At 40.3% G+C, this 25,730-nt stretch overlaps 3 protein-coding genes and 1 long non-coding RNA gene across 5 annotated transcripts in view; 2 read left to right on the forward strand and 2 right to left on the reverse strand.

Annotated features, from left to right (window-relative positions):
• The window catches only part of LOC116690017 (uncharacterized), a 23,115-nt gene extending 22,281 nt beyond the window's left edge, over window positions 1–834 (reverse strand). The window contains exon 1 of the long non-coding RNA XR_004332139.1: window positions 822–834. This is a non-coding gene — a long non-coding RNA (uncharacterized LOC116690017). The remainder of the gene's footprint in view (window positions 1–821) is intronic.
• Window positions 835–1,244: 410 nt separating this feature from the next.
• On the forward strand, window positions 1,245–2,749 carry LOC116689969 (immediate early response gene 5-like protein). Its single transcript, XM_032516714.1, has one exon. It carries the CDS (start codon window positions 1,418–1,420, stop codon window positions 2,297–2,299), a length of 882 nt encoding a protein of 293 aa, XP_032372605.1. The 5' UTR covers window positions 1,245–1,417; the 3' UTR covers window positions 2,300–2,749.
• A 399-nt stretch (window positions 2,750–3,148) lies between these two features.
• Window positions 3,149–9,790, forward strand: LOC116689925 (carnitine O-acetyltransferase). Its single transcript, XM_032516625.1, has 14 exons — window positions 3,149–3,369; window positions 4,938–5,207; window positions 5,362–5,480; window positions 6,311–6,364; window positions 6,458–6,623; window positions 6,737–6,911; window positions 7,735–7,913; window positions 8,007–8,107; window positions 8,197–8,316; window positions 8,408–8,530; window positions 8,622–8,757; window positions 8,834–8,896; window positions 8,973–9,110; window positions 9,226–9,790. The coding sequence occupies exons 1-14, from the start codon at window positions 3,343–3,345 to the stop codon at window positions 9,439–9,441; spliced, it is 1,887 nt and encodes a 628-aa protein (XP_032372516.1). The 5' UTR covers window positions 3,149–3,342; the 3' UTR covers window positions 9,442–9,790.
• LOC116689894 (A disintegrin and metalloproteinase with thrombospondin motifs 13) lies at window positions 9,699–24,589 on the reverse strand. 2 transcript variants are annotated; one of them, XM_032516560.1, is made up of 29 exons: window positions 24,379–24,589; window positions 24,055–24,121; window positions 23,705–23,838; window positions 22,343–22,426; window positions 21,956–22,080; window positions 21,707–21,853; window positions 20,898–21,032; window positions 20,208–20,358; window positions 19,999–20,103; window positions 19,726–19,877; window positions 19,178–19,241; window positions 17,920–18,046; window positions 17,681–17,829; window positions 17,452–17,572; window positions 17,211–17,291; window positions 16,936–17,117; window positions 16,584–16,740; window positions 16,005–16,098; window positions 15,739–15,918; window positions 15,376–15,574; window positions 14,714–14,816; window positions 14,500–14,629; window positions 13,094–13,276; window positions 12,817–13,021; window positions 11,725–12,001; window positions 11,499–11,642; window positions 11,240–11,419; window positions 10,268–10,443; window positions 9,699–10,158 (listed from the first exon to the last, which is right to left on the reverse strand). In XM_032516560.1, the coding sequence occupies exons 1-29, from the start codon at window positions 24,454–24,456 to the stop codon at window positions 9,997–9,999; spliced, it is 4,092 nt and encodes a 1,363-aa protein (XP_032372451.1). In that variant the 5' UTR covers window positions 24,457–24,589; the 3' UTR covers window positions 9,699–9,996. The 2 variants fall into 2 exon arrangements, with proteins under 2 accessions (XP_032372451.1, XP_032372450.1); XM_032516559.1 differs by having other exon boundaries at window positions 16,005–16,134; window positions 24,379–24,588.
• Between the last annotated feature and the right edge of the window lie 1,141 nt (window positions 24,590–25,730).

Consider the following 25,730-nt stretch of genomic DNA (forward strand, 5'->3'; position numbering starts at 1 on the left):
TGTCACTTATTGGGAGCAGTAGCTAGTTGGAACCAGTTACCTACAGGATCTCTGCTAGGCTAAGCTAATGCTGTGGGCGTCAGACAGAGTTACAGCGTGCACGGAGATGAGAAGGGTATGTATCGACTTGCATAATTCTGGGGTAACAGTGAATAAACTAAAGTCCCATTGAGTCAGCATGTTCCTTTAAGTACTAACTACTATCTTCTATTCTTTCTTCTACTCTAATATACAGTATTCTTTATTATATTCCACTACTCTCTACTATATAATCTATTCTTATTTTTAATATGTTCTATAACTCTTCAATATGTTCCATTCGGTTACTCTTCGCCATATTATATTATATTTCATTTTAACATTTGTTTGTGTTTTTATGTATGCACCAACCACCAAGGCAAATTCCTTGTAAGTGTTACTAACTTGGCAACAAATCCTTTCTATTCCTGACTCTGAGTACTAACATTTTTTTTTTCTATCTATATGCACTAACTCTCTAGTTTATTCTTTTCTTTTCATACTAGAATTATATTCTAGTGTGTTTTATTATATTCTGTTACTCTCAGGGATTTTTTATTCTGTCACTCTGTATATATTTTTTCATTGTAATTACTCACTGCCGTCTCTATGCTAACACTTTCTACTCTAGTCCACTCTATTCTATTGTAATTACTAACTGCTTTAATCTACTATATTCTTTAACTCTCTATTCCATTCTATTGGAATTACTTACTACTACATTCTACTTTATTCTACTACTTTCTTTCTAGGTTGTTTTATTGTACTCCAACTTGATTACTACTCTAGATGTGTTCTATTACTTTCTAATATTCAATTCAGTTCCTCTATACCAAATTATATTATATTACTCTCTAGTAGCCTATGTTATTTTATATTATTTAGGATATTATAGGCTATTATATTATTCTAATGTAGTAGCATTGTATTTTATTGTAATTACTAACTAGGTTCTACTCTATCCCATTCCTCTTTTTCTATTCTACACTATTCTATTCTATAGGCTACCACTGCTCCTTTTCTATTCTATTCTACTCTCTTTTTTCCTACATAGACAATACTTGTGATGTATTTTGTCCGCACTGAGATTTTTAAAGCTCAGAACACATTTAGTGAAATGCAGCATGCCCGCTCCTACGTGCATTCTGAATGAGGCTAGTAGTGACATTTGCGTATAACAGAAGCACCTCCTCCCTCCCATTGGACAATGTCTACGTGAGGGCGTGCCAAGGAAAGATGAGAGTTGCAAATCCATGCCCTTACTGGGAAGACATGGAGAGCTATGGACACAGTCTACACGAATCCTGTAGGAATCTCAACTAAAGACCTACAGATTTCTTCAGTGAAGAAACAATCGTTTTGAGAGACTGAGAGGAAAGAACGGGTGGCCCGGGTGAGGATGGAGTGTGTATTTGACGCACAGAATCTGATCTCCATCTCTTTGAGGAAAATCCAAAGCTCCAGGACGCAGAGAGGAGGCATCAAGCTCCACAAGAACTTACTGGTAACGTACGTTCTGAGAAACGCTAGGCAGTTTTACATGAGCAAAAACTTGTCGCAGACGCAGAGGACGCATCACTATGAGGATGTATCTGCAGTCCGTGAAAGACAAGACTATTTCGAATTGACTGGGAGCTTAACGGAGTTGGGTGATGACTTCTACTGCAACTTTACTGGGGTTGAGTCGGACACTTGGCACTGCGGAGCGCACCAGCCCAACGGCCAGCCTGCAGAGGTGCCGCACCAAGACGCGTCTGCCTGCGCAATGCTTTCACCAAGTGACTCAGACCTCATGGTTTCGGAAGCTGGATGTTGGAGTTGTGCGGACAAATCATCCTGGGAGTTACCTATCCTAAACGCGCAAGCCAACCAAAAGACTGTCCTGGACTTGGACACGCATGTGGTGACTACTGTCACGAATGGATACTTTCACTCAGACTGTTGCGCGCAGTCAAAACAGCCGCAGGGCACGCAGTGCTACACTAAGAAGCGAAAGATGGACACAAGTTATCATATAGTTGATCCAGAGTTTTATTTGCCAGACTTTGGACCAGTGCCGTTTAAAAGGATGAGGACTGATGATGATTTACATTCAGACTCGGACCAGTTGGACAGTACAAACATCTCCAACCTGATCTCAGTGTTGGGTTCAGGTGGACTATCTGAGTTTGTGAGTTGGCAGCAGACGGACCTTGAGCAAATATTCGCCGCTCAGACAATTTGTTTAAAGCATACCCTGTTAACAGGCAGCGGTTGGACCAGAGCAATCGAAGCATTTTGATTTGTATGATTGTTTTTTTATGTATCGTTTTATTTTATTGCTTTCAAATAAACCATGACTGCAATTCTCTCTCTCCTCTGTTATTTAAACATGTTGATGAAATGTCATTATATGGAGCAATCCTGTTGATTCGGATAACTTTTTCACATGTAACACTTCTCGTGCCAACTGATTACATTTCTTATCAAAGTATACATTAATTGTACCTTTTATTTAAACCTTATTTTCTGGTGATTCATTTGGAGGTACTGGGCTCTGTCTTTGGTTTGTATTTCCTGAAGAAATGAGTTCACACTGTTTCTCTGGAAGGATGTTGGATGAGCTCCATCATGTGGCCAGTAAAGATCTGTACAGCCTCATGCATCAGGCAGCATATCATTCTGTACCTAAATGTATTATTTAAATCAGGGCCTGCTTTTATTAATCAATAAAACTGACACCATTTAAAAACACTGATGTATTGGCTTTAAATCGCAACTTCAACTCTTGATGAATTATATCACTAGGCCTATTGTTAAGTGTGCTCAAGAGTGGGTTTGTCATAGATTTAGGCTATATCTACTGTATATGGTGCATGTGACCTTGTATTTGTTTCCATTGCTATTATTTTATCAGTCGTGTGGGATATTTTCATAGATAATTGATGATGCTGCCATAACATAGGCTAGTAATAAAAATTGGTTTGGTAATAGGCCTAACAATTGATTTGCGCATATGGTTTTCTACGGATCACTGGGGTTTTTTAATTTATTCAAATAAAATAAATAGGATCATCAAATGAGGCAGCTTTTTATTGCTGAAAGATGAGTTAAATATATTTTTAAACGGCAGTGTGTAGTGTAGCCCTACCAATGAATGTACCAAACTCCACTTGGATAAGCAGGAGTTTTAACGGAGAGCTCGCAGCTTGTCTTTGCTCGGTGGAAGGGGGGCGGATAGCTGAGAGAGAATGCACGGTGCTTGTCCTTGAGACATGACTGCCCGAAGGTTTCCCATATATATTCCCGGGACGTCCAAAGACTTCAACGTGGCTGTTTAAAAAGATGTTGGGTGTTTTTGTCAAAGCCGTGGTGAGTCTATTGCTTTTCAGTCTACATGTATTTTAAGTGCGTATAGGGCCTACTTAACGCAATAAAGTTACGTTTTGCTTAACGGCATGAAACTGCGTGACAGGGGTGGGTCACAGGACAGGACAGCAACAATGTGACAGTATTTAGGTTAAAACGTAACTCCTACTTCAACACTGTATGATGTAAAAATGTCGGATACGCTATTTGTTATGGAATGTCCTTTACCCTGCATTGTGACATTATGCATAATAACCATTACATTAGCCTAGCTAACGTTAATAGCACAACGTTAGCTTTACTGCGCATGTTGCAAAAAGGACATCCATCAAGCACAACAATTGTAGTTGTATTGGTTACAGAGCAACCACATTCAGTATTGTCCTTCTCTTAATATTCTTTTGTAGTGGTTTAAATTGCTCTAAAACACAACAACGCTGCAACACACGGTGGTCATAGGATTTTATTTTATTTTGAAAGCGTCTACCGGAAGTTCTTTATTGTTTGACCAAACACTTAGCACAACTGAAAATGATGTCCATTATAGTCAATAATTATTAAAATTACATAATTCATTCGTATTCCCACAGTTACTTAATTTATGAGCATCACCAACATTTATTTTCAAATGTTATTATTAGTCTAATACTGACCTAATATTAGTATCCAGCAACATGAGGGCACAGGTCTTGCTTTCATGTGTGTTTGTTTTATCTACCATTTCAGAAGTTCAGCTGTGTCAACATTCTATTTATAAGCTGGTAGAGCTGACACAAGTGGGTCCAACAAATAATAGGACTGATTTGCTTAGTTGATTTGGTGTCAATTTTCAGTTTAAATCACCTCACTGTAAAGTATAGGCTAGACCTTTGCATATTGTCAGAAATGTTCACAACACTGAACTACTATTGAGTCATTTCCTATGCAAGGCTTCGATTGCATGCACTTGATATTCGACAACATGTTGACACCTTTATTTGTGACGCAGCATCCGTCAGACCTTTAGTCCAGTTAGTTAGTCCATAGTTCAGAGAGGGTCCATGACCCCTAGGGGGTGTGTGTCCCCCCCCCCAAAGCCCAAACAGTCTCCTGAGCCCCTCCTCCCACAAGGGAGAATTAAACATGTGAATGAGCAGTGATTGACACGCAGTTAGACAACCTAACAAAGTTAGTTTTATAAGTCTTACCTACTGCATCTTTAAGCTTAAGGATTCAACGTTAATGTTAAAACGTGATATAAATAATAACCATTTATTTACAATTTATTTGGCCTAGTTTAATATCAACTCAATTTTATATAATATATGCACTAGGGGGTCCCTACTCGGTCTCTCTTTCGGCTAAGAGGTCCCTGGCCTTAGATTGTTACCACACAAAAACATTTTCACTTCAACATTTTCACTTATATCAAGGCAGTGTGCCTTTAGTATTGCCATGTAGTCATTTAAAATATTTGACCAAAGAGCAGTTGTGACACTTTCTTAGTGTTAGACCTTCTAGTGTAACATATTTGCCTGTGTGATTTCATATGGCAGAAAAGTTTTTGTGCTTATTAAGACCATGTTTTCCAGCTGCGGCCTGGCCTGGTGAAGCCATGCCGCCTGGTCAGATCAGTAATACAGATCCCAGAGAGGACCCTGGTCCACCAGGAGGGTTTACCTAAGCTGCCTGTGCCACCCTTGAAGCAGACGTTTGAGCAATACCTGGCTGCTCTGGAGCCCATCGTCAGCGAGGAGGAGCTGGAACACACCCGGCAGCTGGTGCAGGAGTTCCTCAATGGTGGTGTTGGGGAAAGGCTGCAGAAAGGCCTGGAGCGACGGGCACGCAAGACAGACAACTGGGTAGATACCCGGATGTATTTAGCTGAATGTTTTGGTGTATTAGACATCTATATTTTGTATGTATAATTTGTATAGATGACTATAATCTAAATAAGCAATGGAGAAAATATGGAAGCATTATTATATCCTGCTTTGTGACTACTGCTTTATGTAGCTGTCAGAATGGTGGATGCAGTCAGCCTATCTAGACTGCCGTATGCCCTTGGCGGTGTACACCAGCCCAGGGGTGGTCCTGCCTCGCATGCACTTCCACGATCGTCAAGGACAGATGAGGTGAGAAAACCAGCAAACACCATAAAACCACAGTAACAAAGCTGTTTATCTTACTAAACAAATCCCTACTACAATCATAAAAAGAAGTGCCAGCTCTTCTAATGTGAAAGAGAGAGACATCATGGCTTTCAAATGAGCAAAGTGGCAGTTGGTCAAGGCCTCACCCCCCACCCTCCACCTTGCCCCTCCTCTCTTATCCTCAATAGCTTTTTAAACTACAGACACAGAAATGGAATGTCCTAAGGAAAGCTCATTTTGTGACTGTCTCTAGTTGCTGTAATTCTGCACCAAGGTTGAATTTTGGGAAAGAGACTTCAGATACAGTATTAGGGGACCACTAAGGTCTAAAAGCATCCAAAAAGCAGCATATCATAGGACCTTTAGTATCAGTTATATACCTTAATTGTCTAAACTAAAAACTAAAAGCCCACTCCTGAGGTTGTTTCCTAAAGTGATTTACATGTTGTTGAAGTGCAGTATAAACAACCTCATTTGAAACTGGAGGTTCCACCCACATGCTGGCTATTTTAAGCCCTTTGGCCTCCTTATAGCATTGCTCGGCTGTTTTGGACTACGGTGACCCATGGGATATGCAGTGAACTTGGTGGCCCCAAAGAGAAATACTGGAGTTAAGCCAGTGCTAAAGTTTTAGGTGTGTTGTGTACAGTAGGCTCACAATTTGTCTTATCTGTTATGTGAAGTAATATGATAATTGAATCTTGTGTTGTCTGTGCACCCCTCATATGCACACTGGCTTTAGAACATTGATACAAAACAGACGATAGAATGATAATATGTTTGTCTATGACACAATGACGTCTTCTGTGCAGGTTTGCTGCCAAACTGATTGCAGGAGTATTGGCCTTTAAAAAAATGATTGACACGTGAGTTTGCCCGGAACAGAGAGCTCATTATCAATTTCCCTTTCAGTTTGTTTTTAAAACTGCAAATGTATAATGCAAGGTGCTGTGTCACAGGGATACACTGCCCATAGAGTATCTGAGTGAGAAGCCGCTGTGCATGGACCAGTATTACCAGATCCTGTCCTCCTGTCGTATCCCTGGTCCAAAGAGAGATACTGTTGTGAATCACAGCCTCGGGAAAATACCTATCACTCATATCACTGTGGTCCACAACTTCCAGGTACCCTAGATGGCACTGCTGTTCTTCTCCTTCTTACACTTCTCAACAATTAAACAGAAACTTGGATATTTGGATCTGTGGCGGAATTAACCAGATCCGACCTTTCCCCACAGTTCTTTGTCTTGGATGTGTACCACAGCGATGGCACCCCGCTGACAGAAGACCAGATTTACATGCAGTTGGAGAAGATCTGGAACTCATCCTTGCAGACTAACAAGGAGCCTATTGGCATCCTCACATCACAGCACCGCAACACCTGGGGGAAAGCCTATAACAACCTCATCAAGGGTGAGCAGAGCGAGGACAAAAACGTAAAGATGGACAATTCTCTATTTAGAATTAATCTAACCTAAAGCTGTAGTGCAGGGTTTCAATCGCCCCCATGGGGAATTCTAAGTAATGACAACGAGACTTGTCTGCGCATCCACATGATACAAGCCTTCGGTGATCGCACACCACCCCCACCCCTCCTCCATGCAGTTTCTAGTAGCGTAGTAGCGTATAACTATAGTTGCGTATAACTTGTCAAATCAAGGAGAATACTTAGGAATAAAAAAAAACATGATGGACTCTTTAGAAGAAGTATTTATCTTGTAATTTATTTCCCCCACTTTGTCTCCAAAGCTGAACGCTGCTGTTTTCCTTTCTTGGTGAGCTTCTGCTTGTGAAAGTCGCCAGACTACACCATTTTGTAAACATAGCCATACTGAGAAATACAGAGAGAGTTTTTTGGTATTGATAGGCTTGAATGTAATAGACATTCACACTTATGTAGGGAGCCCCCCAGGGGTCAGCTGAGGAAAAAAAAACTAAACCGTCCGCATTGAATAAAAATCCGTTACACTCGGTTTTATAAACTGTTTGCACGGATTCATAATCCGTACCCTCGGTTTTATAAAAACGTGAGCAAAGTTAAAAAGCTATTATATATTTTATTATATTCAGTTGATAAAACCGTGGGAATGGATTTTTATTCTGTGTGCATGGTTTAGTTTTTTTTAATGAAATAGTTGCGCACCATAGCTTTAAGAATCAAGAGAAATATATAGTATTTAAGAGAAAATCTGTTTTTATTTGTAAACAGATTGAAATCAGTTCTATTCCTCCTCAGATAAGACAAATAAGGAGTCAGTCCGTGCCATCCAGAAAAGTATCTTCACAGTGTGTCTGGACGCCCCGATGCCACGGGTGTCAGACGAGCTGTACCCGAGCCGCGTGGCTGCCCAGATGCTGCATGGAGGAGGAGCTCGCTGGAACAGCGGCAACCGCTGGTTTGACAAGACAATACAGGTGAGTTTGAGGGAGATGACGTTCCATTGACAATGATCAACAGTACCGCGGAAATGGTCTGAGAATTTACATGTGTTTGTTAATCATCCTCAGTTCATCGTTGGTGAAGACGGTACATGTGGACTAGTTTATGAACATGCACCTGCCGAGGGTCCACCCATTGTGTTTCTCATTGATTTCGTTGTTAAATACATGTAAGTTACTGTCCATTCTTGGTGTTGTGTTTCCCCCTATTTTAAAATGAACTCAAACGCATAGAGTGTGTTCCATATTTTTGCAACAGGCGGCGAACTGAAATAGTTCGCTCTCCCATGTTTCCCCTGCCCATGCCTCTGAAACTGCGCTTTAACATTACACCTGAGATCAAGAGAGACATTGAGAGAGCCAAACAAAATATGAACATGTAAGTAAAGTGCAGTAACAACTGTGATTATTATTGTCTGGTCTTTGCTGTCAGACATTTTTTGTCTGACTCACTTTCTTTGTTTCATCAGGATGGTGCATGACTTAGATGTGAAGGTGCTTATGTTTTCTCATTTTGGAAAAAATGTGCCAAAGAAACATAAGCTGAGTCCAGATGCCTTCGTCCAAATGGCTTTGCAACTGGCCTACTTCAGGTAAGAAATACGTTTTCACATAATAAAAAAAAATGCTGGACATTATAAGTGTATCGCATGATAAATCCTGTGTGCTGTTTATGAATCCCAGGATGTATAATATGTGCTGCGCAACCTCCGAGAGCGCATCGTTACGAATGTTCAAATATGGGCGAACAGATGCAATCCGTGCAACTACTATGGACTCGTTCAAATTCGTCCAGGCAATGCAAGACCCAGCTAAACAGGTACTGATACACTACTAATAAATGTACAGTTTAAGGCATGTAAGATGTCTTACAGAGCAGCAATTGTTCCCAACAGAACGTAGAGAGGCTGGCGCTGCTGCGGGGGGCCATTCAGACACATAAGGAGCACACGTACAACGTGAGAGCTGGAGTTTTTTTTTTAAACACAATCTGATTATTCTCAGTTCTACACATTCAACTTTTAATTTTTTTAGGCAATCTATGGACAAGCCATAGACAGACACCTCCTCGGGCTAAGGTTGCTGAGTATTGAAGAGTTGACCTCCATGCCTGAGATATTCATGGATACCTCTTTTGCTGTGGCTCATCATTATAATCTCTCCACCAGCCAGGTATATTTGTATCTAAGAAAATCAACAGTCTATTATTATTTCTGAGCAAAGGATTATTTGTTGTCGTATTTGTTTGCTTGCACTCATCTCTCCCGTTCCTTTCGGACTCGTCCAGGTTGGCTCCAAGACAGACTGTGTGATGTGCTTTGGTCCAATGGTGCCAGATGGCTACGGAGTGTGTTACAATCCCATGGATGAGCACATCAACATCGCCATCACGGCCTTCAACAGCTGTGAGGAGACGCACGCTGCCAAGTTTGCCCAGGCTGTAGAGGATGCTCTGTTGGACATGAGAGCTCTCCTGGAAGACACAGCTACAGCCAAGCAGTGATCCCACACAGGAGCCCGCCGTGGCGTTCGGGTCCCACTGGGCTGTACAGGAGCTGCAACTGAACCGGTGCCGGAGTCGCTGGCAGAATGCCACGCTGACAGAGACACACAATGTACTGAGTGTGCTGGAGCTGAGGAGAAACCCGTTAACAAAGCTTTGTGGGAAGTGCAATGTGTGAGATTCTTTATGATGTAAAGTCTATATTTAATATATTGTGCTAAATATAAACTTTAAAATAACATAATTTGCTAATTGGTATAGCATAAATGTTTATTTATACTATACATGTCCCTGGTGCAGTCTTCAGAATGATACTGTCCTCGCTTGATGCTTAAAGATTTTGAATGCTTTGGTTTGTTTATTATTTATTTTGGGTCAGAATTAATTGCCACATAGTAATGAAAACCAAAAGTATCTTTTTACAGTAAAGTCTTTCTACTCAACAGAATAGAAGTAAATGGCTGTTACAAAAATGTTAAGTATTATAAACTAGAGAAATGTTTAACGTAACTTTCAAACCTCCTCGAGATTGTATATTTATACTCTAGAAGATATTTAGTATAGAAGAGGCATAAAGGAATATTCAGCTCTGAAGCTCCCTTTGGAATGCAGGTAATCTCCATGAAATTCAATCTCAGCCATGTTTCCAGAGGAGTGCCACTGAAACAGCTGTTGGCCTTTAAACACATTGGTCTTTAAGACGTCCATGTCCCGGATCTGAACAAGAAACACAAGACAATATAGTGCAGTAGTTATTACAGCTGCACTTTTCTTCCTATAAAATTATAAAGCATATTGAAACTAGTGTTAAAAAACTTGTCCGCACCATGATGTATGTAGACTGGGAGTTAGTGGAGTTGAATACTAATCCTATGTGCAGCGCTTGGATTCTGATCTTCACCAAGGGAGGGGCATTGATGAGGACTCGACAGGTGTGGTTAGTGTTGGACGTTCTTGGATTCTCAAAGACACCAGTTGGGGAAAACAGCTGAATGTCACAATCTGTGGGCCAAAGACATGGTACATTTTATCTGAACAAAATACTATGAACACCTGCACAGTCGAATGCAAGCCAATACCTGGCAGTGACTATTACATTTGAGAAGCTCAAAATGGTTAATAGTTTGTGAGATTGGGTCAGGTGCTGATTCAACTTTAGTCATATTTATTTATTTATTTTAAAATGTTTTGGGAATTTTAGGCCTTTATTAGACAGGACAGCTGAATACAGATACAGAGAGGGGGAATACCTTTCAGCAATAGGCCGCAGGTCGTTATTGAACCTAAAGCAAGAACTGAGCCTCTGTATCAGGTGAGTTATCCTGGCGCCCCACTTTAGTCATTTCTTTAGGCAGTTAAAAGTGCTAAAATGTTGTCACCTCCAAATGTATATGGAAGATGAAATAAAAGAACAGTACAATCCAACACAACAACATAAACTGGTGTAGCTATAGCAACGCCACTCTGGCAATCACAAGGAAAGAATATGTTCAAGCTTAGCTATACTTTTGGCTTGAGTGTTTATTGCAGGGCTTTTACATTGTATTGCATTAGACTGTGCAAGTGTTCACAATATTGCGTACATCTCTTTAGATGAACCTTTATGTTGCAATAAGCTCAAACATTGAGCTCAATTCACTATTGCATCTATTCCAAAAAGCAAGGAAAGCCTCTTTCACAAATCATCATTCAATCTTCTGAGCTATAGGAAAAGTCCGCCTTTTGGATTGCAGAAAAACTAAAAAATCCATCATGCCACCCAGGCTCTGCACGTGCAGACCACACAAATATTTCTTACCCTGATGGTGGCTCTTTTTTGTGTTTTTCTGTGAAGTGTAGGTGAACACAACCCCATTCCCTGGGGTGAGAAGATTTTGACGCACCAGCAGGACGTTGGTTCTGGTGGTCAGTTCACTTCCCGCTACTTGCTCACACTTCTTGACAAATGCCAGTCGGTCAAAAAATGCTACATAGTCCTCTGTAGGAACACATGAACGCAGTTTGTTTAGCTGCACAAGTTACGACACAGGAAATATCCTCCTTTTGATAAAACTTACTTTTTCTGCAGTTCAAGGAGCCAGATTCCACTTTAACATGAATGACCTCATCTAGTGGTCGACCTATGGATACTGTGCAGCGGCCGGTCATGTTTTTCAAATCCACCGTGCCTGATTCTATTAGGAGTAGCTGTCCACATGAACCTGGTTAAACACAGACACTGTTGTGATGATCCTGCAGCTGCTTTTAGCTCTTACTAAGAAAGGGTAGTTTATGTGTACTAACTGGGTTTAGGTGTTGGGCTGGTTTTTGAAGTGGCCTGTGGGATGGTGATTGCCGCTGTTGGACTTGGAGAAGGATGGTCCAATGGGTGCTGTGGCATAACTGCAGTGGTGACATCTGAGATGGGCAGCACGTCTCCGCAGCCAGCCATGTAGCAGCCCTGGATGGTGATGGGTTTGGGCATGTGCATACAAAACAGAGGGCTGAGGGGCTCATGCTTAGAGGGGCCTATGCAGGACACAGCTCTGGACTGGATCCCGTATCCACAGGGTACTGAACACTGGATAGGCATGATATCCCAAATAAACAGGATTCACATCAAAGAAGAGAAAAAAAAACATAATGTGTAAATATAGGGTTGCATGTCTGGCAACAAGGAGAGGAGTCCTGAGTCCTCGGAAAGAAAATGTTCTTAAAGGGCCATACCACTGCTCTTTAATAATAAGCGTTGTACAATTTTCATTTTTGCTTACCATTTTGTAATGCTTCTGTACATATTTAAAAAAATAAATAAAATAAAAGCAGCAAATGGCTATTAATTATTTCCATGCAAACATGGTAATGCGGTTTAATTGCAAATTGATTTGAAAAGTCTGGCACAGTCCTTTAAAATGGGATGTTGGCAATATTTGGGATAGTTATCCCAAGCCACACAAGTTGAGTAATGACAACGTTTCCCACTAATGTGTCTTTGTTTTTATTTTCTATTATTAATTATTTATCTTATCTACTGATTATTTTCAATGTGGATTAATTTCCTTGTTCAATTCTTGTTTCTCTATAAAATGTCTAGATATAATGAAAAATGGAATTACAATTGTTTGTTTGGGTCCAAAAGCTAACGATTCTGTTTGTACTGATTTGAAACAAAGAAATTTACATTTCAATAGCCGGAACCAGAGAATGGTTTACATTTCTGCCTGAAAACTAATTGAAATGATTAATAGATTATCAAAATTGTTTCCCATTAATTTTCTGTAAATTGACTTTACGTTCAACTACTAATGTCACAAGTTAGACTAATGTCTAACTAGTGTCATCTTGAATGTAATCTAATCTTTATTTTCCAATCCATGTGCCTCCTGTGAAATGTACCTGGCTCCATGGTTTCACCTCCCATCTAAAGGTGCAGACCTGCACTAGACAGGGCACTCTGGTGGCTGGTTTGACAGCTGGGTGGCAGCTTTCCTCCGGCACCAAACTCTCCTTGCCATAGACGAACTGGACACAAGACACAGTCCTCTGTGCTACACCCAAATCACAGGACGCTGAGCAGGGAAATGTGTTGAATACCTTCCACCTGGATGAATGACAGTGGTATTTAAATACTTTTATCTTTGCAACATTTTAATTTTAGATGTGTGTTATTCACCTTGGTGGGCAGCTGTAATCGTTACATGAAACCACTGCTTTGGGTTTGGGAAAGTCACTGCACTCTGAATCCTCCACCACCTCCTCCTCCTCCTCCCCTTCTGTTTCTCTGGCACAGTACAGCACCCGGTTGGCCACCCCTCCTCCACACGTTACACTGCAGACTCCTTGCTTAGAGCGCCACCTGGTTGTTATAAAAAGCATTTGCTAATGTAATTTTTAAACCTTATTTCAAACAGCATAATTTCTTTCTCTAAAATGGTAGTCTTGCATTGCCAGACCTATCTCAACAGCACTGCGGAGTAAGGACTGGTTACACCACACTTACATTCTAGGATAGCGTCAAACACTTCATTTAATGCATTCTGCTACACTTTTATGCACCGATTTATGGTGGGAAAACCTTTATTCATCCTATGCTATGAGAAGAAAAATACAAATGACATCTAAAATATATCAAATAAAATATAATGCAATATAAAGCAGTAGGGGGTCTTTCACATCAACAAACAAAATAAAATATGCCACTTATATTTGTCTTAAATGTGAGGTGAATGGAGGATACATGGCATTAGTGTAGACGGAGTATTTGGACCTGGTCGCTACGTGCACAATGCGCACTCCGCTCAGCAAGGTGCGGGTTGATGAAAGATGAGAAAGGTCTCTCTGCATGTTCCGCAGTGTTAGTTTAGTGTGCTGTCAAATTACTCAACCCAGTACTTGTGAAGACATGCTGTATATCTGAAGCAAAAGTTCTGTCACAAAACTATGTTGTTGCGTACCATTGCACAATTTAAAGTGGGTATATGGAAATCCTGGAGATTTCTTAGTGGGTATACAGTACTGCGTGTACCTGCATATCACTCAACACTGGGAGAATCAATCCGAATTGTCTTGGGCGGCGCTAAGCTCTGGACACACCGTGTCTCACGGTGGCTCTGCAAAATGGTCTCGGGAAGGAACTTGTTTTGGTGGAACATTTGCATCCCGCAACAGAAAACGCCACATACAATATTACATGAAGTTGTTATGTGTACAGTAATTTCACTTATTTGACTTAACCTGATTTGCGTTTTACATTTTTGTGTGTATTTTGTCCAAATCCCTGCCAATATTTTCCAAAATGTCCCAGTTAGATAGTAAATGCTGCAAACATATTCTTTGTAAATATTTACAATCACTTCCCTAAAGAACCAAGCAGACCTGCCTTAATGCCCAATCTAAGTTTTCTTCAAAACGAGCCATTTTTAGCATGTAGCTTGCTAGCTCAGAGGTTCTGGTTGTTGTTCCCCAAAGCGAACATAGTTTAAGAACGGCAACACACACAGAGTTGAAGGTCTGGCTACAAGCTGACACATACTGACATTAACACTGTGTGTTATATGCATGTCAAGCTTGGGGTCTCACGTGGCGGGGCAGGGAGATGTGTTGCACGCCTCAGACTGTGGAGGAGGTTTGGTAGAAGCATCACAGTGGACGTCAGTCACCCTCAGTCTGGTCTGGTGGTCCACACAGGAGAACCACACCTGCAGGGTTCCTACATAAGCATCAGGCTTTGTTTTGACCTTGTCTGATGAGGACTTGTTGTTTCTGAGTGATGGTGGGTATTAGTTTCACTTACCGTTGCCACAGGTCTTAGAGCACTGGCTGACAACAGGACTCCAGACATACACAGGGGCCTGTTTAGAGCGTGGCGAAACACCAGACTTTAGCAAGGGCTGTTCCTGGTCAAGAAAGACAATGTTGTCACCAAAAAACAGTTTGGACTTGTGATGGCAGGCTGTATTGCTGCTCAATTGGAAGAATGCAAACAAGCCACAGAACAAACTCACAGAATAGATTAAACTTATGACAGAGACTGCTTCCTTTGAATACTTAATAGCTAGTTTAAACAATGGCAAAGGGAAATTTACATAGTACATATTACAGCTATGGTGGCGTTCACGCCTCAAAAAAACGGCCTTGTGTTCTTTTCAATATCCTTTTTCTTTTTCTGGGCGAAGAAGAAGCCACAGTTTGGACCTTTAAGGGTAAATTATTTTGACTGTCTTTGATTTAGTTGTTTAAGTTTTTTTTATTTTGTATTACATGTTCTTTGTGTGTTTTGTTGTTCTTGGATGTATTTTTATTATTTTACTGTAAAACTATTGTATGAAGACTATCTGATTGAATGTGTATGGAAAGATATCATTTAATTATTAACTGACGAAAAAGAAAGACAATGTTTAGAGATGCTTCACATTTTCAAACAAGAGTGAGATTTTAGTTTTTTTTTTACTTTACCTCTCCCTTAGATTCCCATCCAATGGGACAAACATCTACCACACAGGACACAGAATCAGGTGGTTCAATCTGCAAAGAACAAAAGCTTTGATCCACTTCAACATCCTGACCATCTTCGGGCCGGACACATGACACGATGCGTTTTGCTTCTCCTGGCCCGCACACTGCTGAACACTCTCCTGGCTCGGACACACGCCATCTGTGAACACAAAAGTGGGTTTCACATTATTATATTTTTTTAACTCCTAACACATGAACTCCTGCATATTCTGTGGCCAGAGGAAGTTATTTGACCCATTCACCTTTGGTAAATAATAAATAACCAGGCACCTAATGCTCAAAAGTACAGTGTAGACTTTATACCTGGCTGGACACTGTTGCAGGTTACATTTTTCAACAGTATTTGGAGCTGTATCAGGTGGGCATTTAGAATCTGGAATTTTTTCCACATCGGCTCCATGTTTCTGAACACATCTTACAGAACGCACTCTCTCTCCTCCACCACATGAGGCACTGCAAGGTCCAAACATCCCCGTATCCCACCTGTAAACAGTTAATTATTCATGTATAACAATTTGTGTTGAGCTGCATGTGTATGTGAGAGGAACAGTGTTGTGTGTGAACCTAACCTGGGGGGACAGGGTGAGAGCTGACAGCTTGTGTGAAGTGGTACGGGGGGAGGAGTTGTTTCACAATTGTGTACCTCCAAATGGTTGTTGGTATCTGCATCCACACAGACATATACATGTTTCTGTACACCTGTTAAAAAGTCATTATGTGTAGAAAGAACACATTAATTCATGAAACACAAAATGTTTCAAATTATTGCATTTGTTGTGTTGTGTGGGATCATTTAAGTAATCAGTTCAGTTGACATTTGGTGGCATTCACTTTTGAAAACGTGTGATCAGAACAACCACTACATGAATTTGGCATATTCAACACTGCAGTGTCTTTATAATAGACAGACACTGTAGGTTTGGGATAAAAGCTTGCTCAAAAAGGTCAATATTGCTGCACATTATTAAAGAAATGCCTATTTTATTATTTGCAAAATCCATTGGCTCCTGAAACAAAAGAGCTAAGACTTTAATGTACAATCAGCCTGTGCATTTTTAATGATGTCTGCCATCCAATAGATTATATTATATTAGGCTGTGTTTACTCTTTGTGCTTTTCCATATGACTCATGATTAACAGTTACTTACCTGATCCACAGGAGACAGAGCAGGGTGTTGTGTGGACAGCCCATTCACCTTTAGGTGTAATGTCTGTCAACTCTCTATTTCTGGTAGGTACATAGAACTGGTAGCTAATGTTTGGATTAGTTTTCTCTCCGTATTCTTTTCCATATTTGCGATACACCTGCAAACAGAATAATAATTATTAAAAGTCAGATAGTACTTCCCGTTTGATTTCTGCTGAGTATTTCTTCTTAATGTTGTGTAAAAATGTAATGTGTGAAAAGCTAAATTTTTCAGTTTTCAAATGTTGGATAAAGTCTAACTCTTAAATACAATCAATAATTTTCCCCAAAAAATTACATTTTTCTCTCCTGACCTGTACGTTTATCTCTTGTGACAGCGGTCCTGGCAGCAGCAGCTCCTCCATCTCAGGCAAAAGGTCAGGGGTCAGGTGGAGGCGGTACTCAAGGCGGTAATCATCCAGTGGGGAGGGGTGGGTTGTATTCAGTGCCATGCTTCCCGTCCCAGACACAATGTACCGACCCCCAACCATTACAGCTGCAGATACAAATGTCAAAAACAACTCGAGATTTTAGTTCCTGTTAACTCTGTTGTAGAAACGTAAATCTTTAATAAAGTGACAACCCTCACCCATGTGAGTGAACAGAGGTGTCCTGTTGACAATATGGACCTGTGTGGCATTCACTGGCAGAGAGAGGAAGGTGGTGTACTCTGAAACAGAGAGAATGAATCATAACTTATAGAAGATTATCCAGCAATCAGGGCTGAAACTATAAATACAAATTAATCTATTGATTCTTTTTGCTAATTAATCAGTCAATTACATCTATAAATGGGTTTAATAACTAGGCCATATGCTGCTGTCTACTACCTCTAGCCTGACCACCAGTGTAGGAGTCAGAGATTAAACTGCAGGATGAGCCATCTCCACCACACAGCCCGCACGCATCACTCACTTCCCCAGAGTGCAGCACACCATCACAGCCAAACAGCTGATCAGAGACAAATAGTACATTTAATAAGGTGTAAGAACTGACTGTTAAAAAAAATCTAAAAGAGAGAGACTGTATTTGCTTTGTCATCTACTTAGTCTTCTTTACCTGGCATTTCCCTCTTAGACAAGCAGCTGTTGAGCCAAAGGGAGGCTGGCTGCCTGACTCACAGCGAGTCCCATCCACAAACTGAGAGCCACGGCTCACTAGGAAGTTTTCTCCTTTTGACTCACACATATATCTGCACTGCTCATCCCCTAGTAACGACGAGAAGATATAAAAAAAAGAAACGTGTTAGAGATAAAGGTTTTGTCCCTTTACATATGAGAAAATTTAATTAGGTCCACCTTGTGCAAAGCCTATAGCAGGGATCCAGGTGTAGAAGGAGGCAGTGTTTGGTTGCAGGTAGAGGGGGAGGAGGTCTGTTTGAGAACACTGCTCTGCTATGAAATCCAGCTGGGTGTGCTCACATGGCTGCAACATGTGTGGTAAGAAAAAAAAAAACAGGAATTCTTTTTTATGTTTTTCACTTTTCTGGCCGGATGATGGTTTCTGTTTGCACATTCAGCCCCAAACCCCTATAGAGACATTCAAGGCTCCCTTTGCCCCAGGCTCAATAAATTCTTTGCCCCTTATTGTCTACGTTGTTTCATGTCAAAACCGTCAATGCTTCTGGTTTTGGGGGCTTGTTATGGGAGCACAGTCTGCAAACTGCCACCAAAAGATCCTTAAAAAGCAGTGGTGGAAGACGATACGTTAGTTCAGTGAAAGTGTTAATGCCACACTGGGGAAATACTTCACTACAAGTAAATGTCTTGCATTCAAAACCTTACTGTAAGTATTATTAGCTAAATGTACATAAAGTATCAAAAGTAAAAGTTTCAATTGTGCAGTAAAATGTTCACTGTCAGTTTTACTATTATATCTGATCTGTCTGGATTGATAATCCTGCTGCATTACTGTATATGTTGAATTTTACTGCTTTAGATGTTTAAGGTTGTGCTGATTTTAACTCATAAAATACTGTTAAGTCGTTTAATCTACAGCAATGCATCATATCATCATCATCATATTTTCATATTAGAATCATGTATCTCTAAAAAGTAAACTTTTCATGGTGTCAAAAAAGCACTGTGACTACGCATTTTTTGCTGATCCAAGAGGCTTTGGAAGGCTTGATTAAGCTTAAGAAGCAGGATAAATTTCTCAACACATGAGGGACACTTCATCCTTCTGTTTATCACACAGATTTAAAATCACTACATCTGGAGATACATTTTTTTTTTACTGGACAAGAAGGGGATGAAAATCTGTCATCTGAAAATTAACTAAAGCTTATAGACAAATGCTGTGGTACAAAGTACAATATTTATCTATGAGATGTAGTGGAGTAGAAGTAGTAAGTTATATAAAATGTGAATACTCAAGTAAAGTACAAGTACCTCAAATATGTACTTAAGTACAACAATTCAGTGAATTGGATATCTCACATTTCACCACTGACAAAAAGAAGTTGGATGATTCTGGGTACATTGATCCACTGAGTAAATATTATTGACCTACTGTACTGTATGGAGGCCCAATGTAAACAGTATAAGAACTTACCTGCTGGTGACAAAGTTCAGCTTCAATGTCCGGGCCCTCACAATCATTCCCTCCAAAAGCAGGTCTGAAAAATTAGACATGAAAAAATGTTATGGTAACAAGTCATGTACAGTACACTAAGGGACAGCCTTATCACATATATAAAGTACAGTTCAGTCAGACAAATGTTTAAAATTGTTATTATAACAGCAGAACATTGTGTTAGGCGTCCAGACTCCGACCTCATCGCTCCCTGCAGTTTGGGTTTACAGGAGATACTGGCCGGAGCCTGCAGGTGGATGCTGGGGTGGTGGTGGGGCTGAACGCAGGCAGTGATACAGGTGCAAGCCAGAAGCAACATTGATAAGGCAGAGATGGGGAAATGTGCAGCTTAAATAGACTGCCACATTGAGGGGGTGTGTTAGGTGAATGATACGGAGAATTAGGCATGTCACATGTGTGTACAGAGGTGCCGCTCAAGTTGACTGCCTGAACTAGGTCGCAGGCCTCGCTCCATTTACAGGATCTTCAGCACTTACTATGATTGGTGCTTGCGTCACATTTGTTACCTTGGGTTATTGCATTTCCGTGTACGGTGAGTGACTCCCCCACCACATGTCCGTGAACAGGGGCAGAACTCAGACCAGTTGGACCAGGAGCCATGCACCACCACAGAGGAGCTGAACTCATCTGCAGACACACAACGCCCCTTCAGACACCACTGGGAGGGAGGAATGCACCTCATGAAGAAACATGCCACGGCCTCCTTTTATTGAGTAACACTCAGTTCAATGGAAGAATGACTGCACCAAAATGACAATCTGATGGTAGCAGTAGGCTACCTGATGAGGTGCACACTCTGTCCCGTCCAGCAGTGGGACCAGGAGACGTTTACACGAGCTGTTATCATCTGGGTCAATGTGACACGACAGGACACGACAAGCTGGCTGATGGAAAAGCAGACCAATATTACAAACATGACTAAAAGAAGTGGGATGTTTTATGTGATATGCCACCTGGTGGTATCAAGCTGCTATTACAGGGGACTTACCAGGTCAGGATTGGTGAAAGAGCATGCTCTTGCAGTGCTACCAAAAGCTATACGGCACTGGTCATCAACTCCATAGTATAGGCCAGGCTTCCAGTCTTGTAGCGAGCCTCCCAGTGCAGGCAGGTCCTTTACACATTCAGCTTTCCCTTCACTGGGAACATGAGACATCTTATTTTCCAGGCCAGACTACAGCCGATTTTATTTCACATGTGTAAACTACTTAGGGTAAATCCCACTGATAGTTATACTTACTGTAAGATGTATTAAGGTTTTAATGAATGTTGGGGTTATAATAGAACATGTTTACATGCTTTATTGTTAAAAAACACATTTTCTCATACTGTCTTTCTGAATATATCTGTATTAATCCGTTGTCTGAAACACTCCATTTTAGTCCCTGTGTCTTTAAGCACCCTACTACTACTACTACTACTACTAATACCTACTACTTGAAAAACCCCAGTCTGCTCTGCGTCTCTGCATGGTCAATGCAGTCGGGGAATGACTGTAACGCCACTGTATATTACATTAGCAACATTACAACCGTACGGAAGTCCTCATGGCCCGTTTAAAGGCACCATTTCAGAATACAGGCTCTGTGCATTTCTCTGCTGATTGAGCATTATAGAGATTATTTCACAGTATGATGAAAGTGATGAATGCACAGCTGGTCGGAATAGGCTGGCCCACCTGAAGAATGTGAGCAGCTCGTGTCTGCTGCAGGAAGACCAGGTCAGATCCACACTGTTGTAGCCTCCGTCAGAGGCCATTATGAACCCACTCCTGCTGCAGGTGTTTCCTACTCCGTCATGTTTGATTCCAAAACTGGGTGAAAGTAATTTAAACATACAATATGTTAAATATACTTTATTTTACACTTAAAAAAATTAATTTCTCTTAAGGTGCGTATACCACTTTAGAAACTTTAGAATCTCCACTCCAGTGATTTGCTTCATTAAAACTGTCTGCCAATCAGGGTCCAGTATTGTTACTGTTCTACAGTGGAGGACTCAAAGTGATTCACTATAGTCTTTTTATGGCTCTGTAGTTTCCTTATAATTTATAAGAACCTTCCAGGAATGAGCGATTGTTGTTAATTATAGGGAAAATAGGAATGTCCTTCAAGTAAAAGCTCATTTTGAATTAAGTGAATATTCCTTCATTGTATATCTATTATTTGACATTTTATTCTCCATCTGTGTTTAATTACAAGCTTGTCTGTGTGTTTACCTGACTTGCTGTGAACAGTCTAAAATGTCTGTTAAGGCAGGAATTCATTTGAATAATTGAAGTTTACCAATTGAAAACTGTCTATACTTTCTCTATAATTAGTGCTAAATTACATAGGTATTTCAAGGACCTTCTTGGAAATTATTCATAAATGACAGACCTATAAAATAAAGTGTTACCATATAAGGTTATAAGCTGCAATGTAAACATATATACTTAATGAATATTCACTGTTGACTGATGTCTGTGCCTATTTATTTTGTTTTTACCTGTGGCCAATCTCATGCGTAATGGTGATCCCCAGGTCAAAGCCTGTGTCCTCTGTGATCACACAGCTCCATTCACTGGAGCAAGCCCCACCCAGCTGTGCTACACCCCTCACCTGGTTGTTCCCATCAGGCAACACCAGGTCATACCTGTTTGTGATAGTAGACATATCGTAAAATGGTATGTTAATTCATTAAATACTAAGAAAACATTTAACAACTCTTACAATACAGCCAGGTTCATTTACACACCTTGTTATGTATAACAGAAGATCAGCGTAAAGTGGGTCTGTATCATTTAAGGGGTTTATCCTTCTGCCCCAGTCACACACACTTCTGAGAGAGGAGGTAATGTTGGGTGACATTTGAATCTCTGGCTAGAAGAGTGACCACAGTGGCAAAAGTAAGGCATTGATAATGAAACATGGAGAAACTGAATGTAAGCTTATTCTACCATTGCTCCCACTGAAAGTCACTCTAACAGCATTAGCTTAGCATGTATGAATGTTTAAAATACACAAGAACAATAAATTCACAAGAGCTATGGGGATTTTGAATGACTGTACCAATACTACTTCTAAAATCTGCTCATTAAGTGAACTTCGTTTTACATTGAACTTAAAACAAGGAGCCACTTACCTCGGGCTCTGAGAGGATAGTCATGCGGACCAGGTGCACCCTCATGTTGGCGCCCAGGGCCATGTCTCTCAACAGCTCTGAGGCCTGGGTGGAAATTAGAATATGGGTTGGAAGAATATATTTCAGGATGTTCAGAGTGTAATGGGACTATAGTATTGCAGGGCACTCTATACATCTGGTTATGTCAACATACAACAGATTTTTCTCTCTAACTTGTGTTGCTTTTTAATTGTCTTCATTATATATTTATTACACTTTATTTCAGCCTTCTGGTGCTGTAAATAGTTTTAGTATGTTCAACTTAGGGGTGGAAATAACAAATTACATTTACTCTCATTGCTGTAACAAAGTCGTTTTTTTGTACTTGTAAGTATTTCTTGAAAACTAATATTTTCACTTAAGGTGATACTTTGCCAATTTTAATCCAGCTCTGTGTCATGTTTGTGTGAAACATGACAGACTTTTCATAAAAGGTCATTATCTTCACTCGAGCTTCTGCACGGGAAAGTCACGGGGCGACACAATCTTCTGAACATAGCCATACTGAGAAATACAGAGAGAGTTTTGTGGAGCCAATTGTTATCAACTAATTTGGCAACGGCTTGAATGTATTGGATGTTTAATAATATCAAAAAGTTACGCACTAAAGCTTTAAGTACTTTTTTCTTATGTTTTTTACTTCACTACATTTCAAGTCGCCTCCGTAAAAACAAGTCACGCAAAAAGGTTGTGATAAACTTTGTGAGAATGGAACAAAAGAAAGGAGATAAATCAGCAGCTGCAGCTGAGTTGAAGCTGCTGTTGTGTCTGTGGCTGCAGGAGGGAAATGCTCCAGAGAGGTAACACTGAACTCAGGTGAAAACTTTAGAGTTTTCACTGCTTATACATCTCTAGTTTGTCTGCTTTGATGATGTTTTCTTCTGCTGTTAATTTTATAATGAGTAGCATCTTTTTAATGTCCGTATGTAGCCTAATAATGCTTGTTGCACCTGCCGTGGTGTCCATAACCTATTTAATCTTAGTCTAATTGTCCTAGTTTTGTCTATTTTCTGGTTCATTCTGGTAATGTTACACTCAGTACGTTGGTTTTATGATTGGTCATTATTTGTGTGCATAGGCTGCAGAGTGATAGTACATAGAAAAGATTTATCACTCGTTTGGACATGAGAGCTATGTGTTGTGATGTGTAATGGTTGACAAATGTACATTATTTTGTAGCCTAATTACATTCTTTGTAGGTCCAAGTAATTTACTTGTACTTGTGCAAAATAATATCGTACTCTTTCCATCCCTGGTTCCACTACAATTTTGAGGCACACAAATGCCAATCAACAGAACGCCGGCTGTTGTTCTTTGACTTACAATGTTGAGGTTGGTGAGGATGTATCGTTCTGTATCCTGCTTGTGGACCTGCTGGACATCATGCCCTACCACGACCAGCAGTTCTAGATGTGTGATATCAGGCATCAGAGCGGACCGACGGAGTCGCCCATTCACTGTGAACATGGAGAAGACACAGTACAACCACACACCAGTAATCTGCTTCTCTGCATAGTTCCTATAATATGTGTGTTTATATAGGTGTTTTACTGTACATATCACACCTAATTACACCATCACAGAAAGATAGTTATCATTGCATTATGTACATTATGTGTATGTACATTATGTTCTTCAAACTGTTTTTAAAGTTTAGCCATACAAAGACATACCTGAGGCACTAGGAGACGAACCAGGAGAGGAAAATATTTGTCTTTTACTAGAGGAGTGGTGAAAAAGCTTAAAGAGGACACAAACAATTACAATTTAGGTCCTTTAGAAAATTTAGATCTGTGGCCCAAGAATGAAAACACAAAACTGTTTTAGTGACTACCATGTACATCCAGTAAAACATAGTTATTGCTCTCTGCAGGTCGTGGGCTTTCCACAGGATGATAAACAGTTTAAAGTTGAAGAGTTCAATGTACTTTGCAGAAGTCCAGAGCAGGAGAATCACTAACCGCAGTGCTCCTGTTCAACTACAGCTTTCCACCTACCTCGTCCAATGGAGAACTCATTAGAGTGACGAAGCCAGGCCACAGTAACAGCAGACAGAGCAGAGTCGTAAAAAACATGTTTCCCCTTTTTCTGTGCGTATATGCCTGTTCTGCTTTAACACCAGGACAATATGTGACCCTCCTCTTCAGCAGGACAGAGCCCAGTCAAGAGGGTATGAGTAACGTGTTTACATAAACAGTAGGGACAAAGTTGATGAGTTACACACGTCATGTGCTAGTATTGCCAAATTTGGGACCAAGAGGACAGCTCCTATTGGTTATTTGTTTTTTGTGCTATGACTAATTTTTGTCATTTTTTGCCTTTCACCACTGACCAATGAAAGCTATTACAATCCTTTCAGACTTTTTGTATTTGAAAAGTTCTGATGATGAGAGACAATCAGCAATGGCAGCTGTCGGCATGCTTAATTTAGTCACCAAAATCTACCTTTGGATTCAACCTATATTTAATTGTAAACTGTTCACAGCTGCCTCTGCTGAATGAATCCCCATTCTATTATGATGAATAATGATGTTGTTTCCTGTTGTAGCCTTCAGAGGGCAGACATGATCCTGTAGTTGGATTGAAAGACGAAACACAAGCACACACACACACACTCCTCCACAAGAGTGTAAAAAAATCCCTTATGTCCATGGCAGACATAAAACCTTATCTAATGCTAAATTACTTATTTGGAAGGCAAAAGATTCACAGTGGAAACAATTAAACAACAGTAAAGTTAAAACTGACAAGTTTTATACTCTGGGTCCTTATTATTTTAACTTAACTGGGCTTGATGAGGGGCTTTTCTCTCTAGTTTCAAGGATTAGTAGTGCTTTTAAAAAATATATATAATTATGCTTTATTACTTTCTTTGCTTTTAATGATACAAATGCAGAAAGCTGGGCCCAACAGATTGCGTCCTATACTTCCAACACAGCTTGCCTAACAGAGGCAACATTTTCCTTGTCAACCAGAATGTATTCCACCTGTTTAGATAAACTCTACAATGTTGTTTCACTGTACTGCAAAAAGAAAACACGTTTTTACTCTCTTTCTTCTCTTCTCATATCCTACTTCCTTCCCGAGGGGGTCCAGTTTATCTTCATGAAGCAAGGATTCAAGCCCCATCTGCCATTAGTTTTTCAGATATCTGCCTGTTGTCAGTCTGAATTAACAGCTGGGTGTCACAGGCATTACACCAGCATCACTGCTCTTCTAAAACCTCAATGACCTGCATTTACAGAACTGACTGTGTGAAGTATTGTTGGATTCTCATAACCATGTCTGTTTAGAGGAGAGTAGGGATTGTATATTTATGATCCTACATTATATATATATATATATATAT

This window comes from Etheostoma spectabile, chromosome 5 (genome assembly GCF_008692095.1).
Source record: "Etheostoma spectabile isolate EspeVRDwgs_2016 chromosome 5, UIUC_Espe_1.0, whole genome shotgun sequence".
In the NCBI taxonomy this organism is placed as follows: domain Eukaryota; kingdom Metazoa; phylum Chordata; class Actinopteri; order Perciformes; family Percidae; genus Etheostoma; species Etheostoma spectabile.

Excerpts from the sequence above, each read along its gene's own strand:
- LOC116689969 (XM_032516714.1), top strand. The coding sequence starts at position 1,418 with ATGGAGTGTGTATTTGACGCACAGAATCTGATCTCCATCTCTTTGAGG.
- LOC116689925 (XM_032516625.1), top strand. The coding sequence starts at position 3,343 with ATGTTGGGTGTTTTTGTCAAAGCCGTG. Across the intron at positions 8,108-8,196 it reads GATTTCGTTGTTAAATACAT|GCGGCGAACTGAAATAGTTC; the intron begins GTAAGTTACTGT and ends TTTTTGCAACAG. Across the intron at positions 8,758-8,833 it reads TGCAAGACCCAGCTAAACAG|AACGTAGAGAGGCTGGCGCT; the intron begins GTACTGATACAC and ends TGTTCCCAACAG.
- LOC116689894 (XM_032516559.1), bottom strand. The coding sequence starts at position 24,456 with ATGTTTTTTACGACTCTGCTCTGTCTGCTGTTACTGTGGCCTGGCTTC. Across the intron at positions 19,878-19,998 it reads CAGAGTGTGCACCTCATCAG|TGGTGTCTGAAGGGGCGTTG; the intron begins GTAGCCTACTGC and ends CCTCCCTCCCAG. Across the intron at positions 15,575-15,738 it reads CTGCAACAGTGTCCAGCCAG|ATGGCGTGTGTCCGAGCCAG; the intron begins GTATAAAGTCTA and ends TTGTGTTCACAG.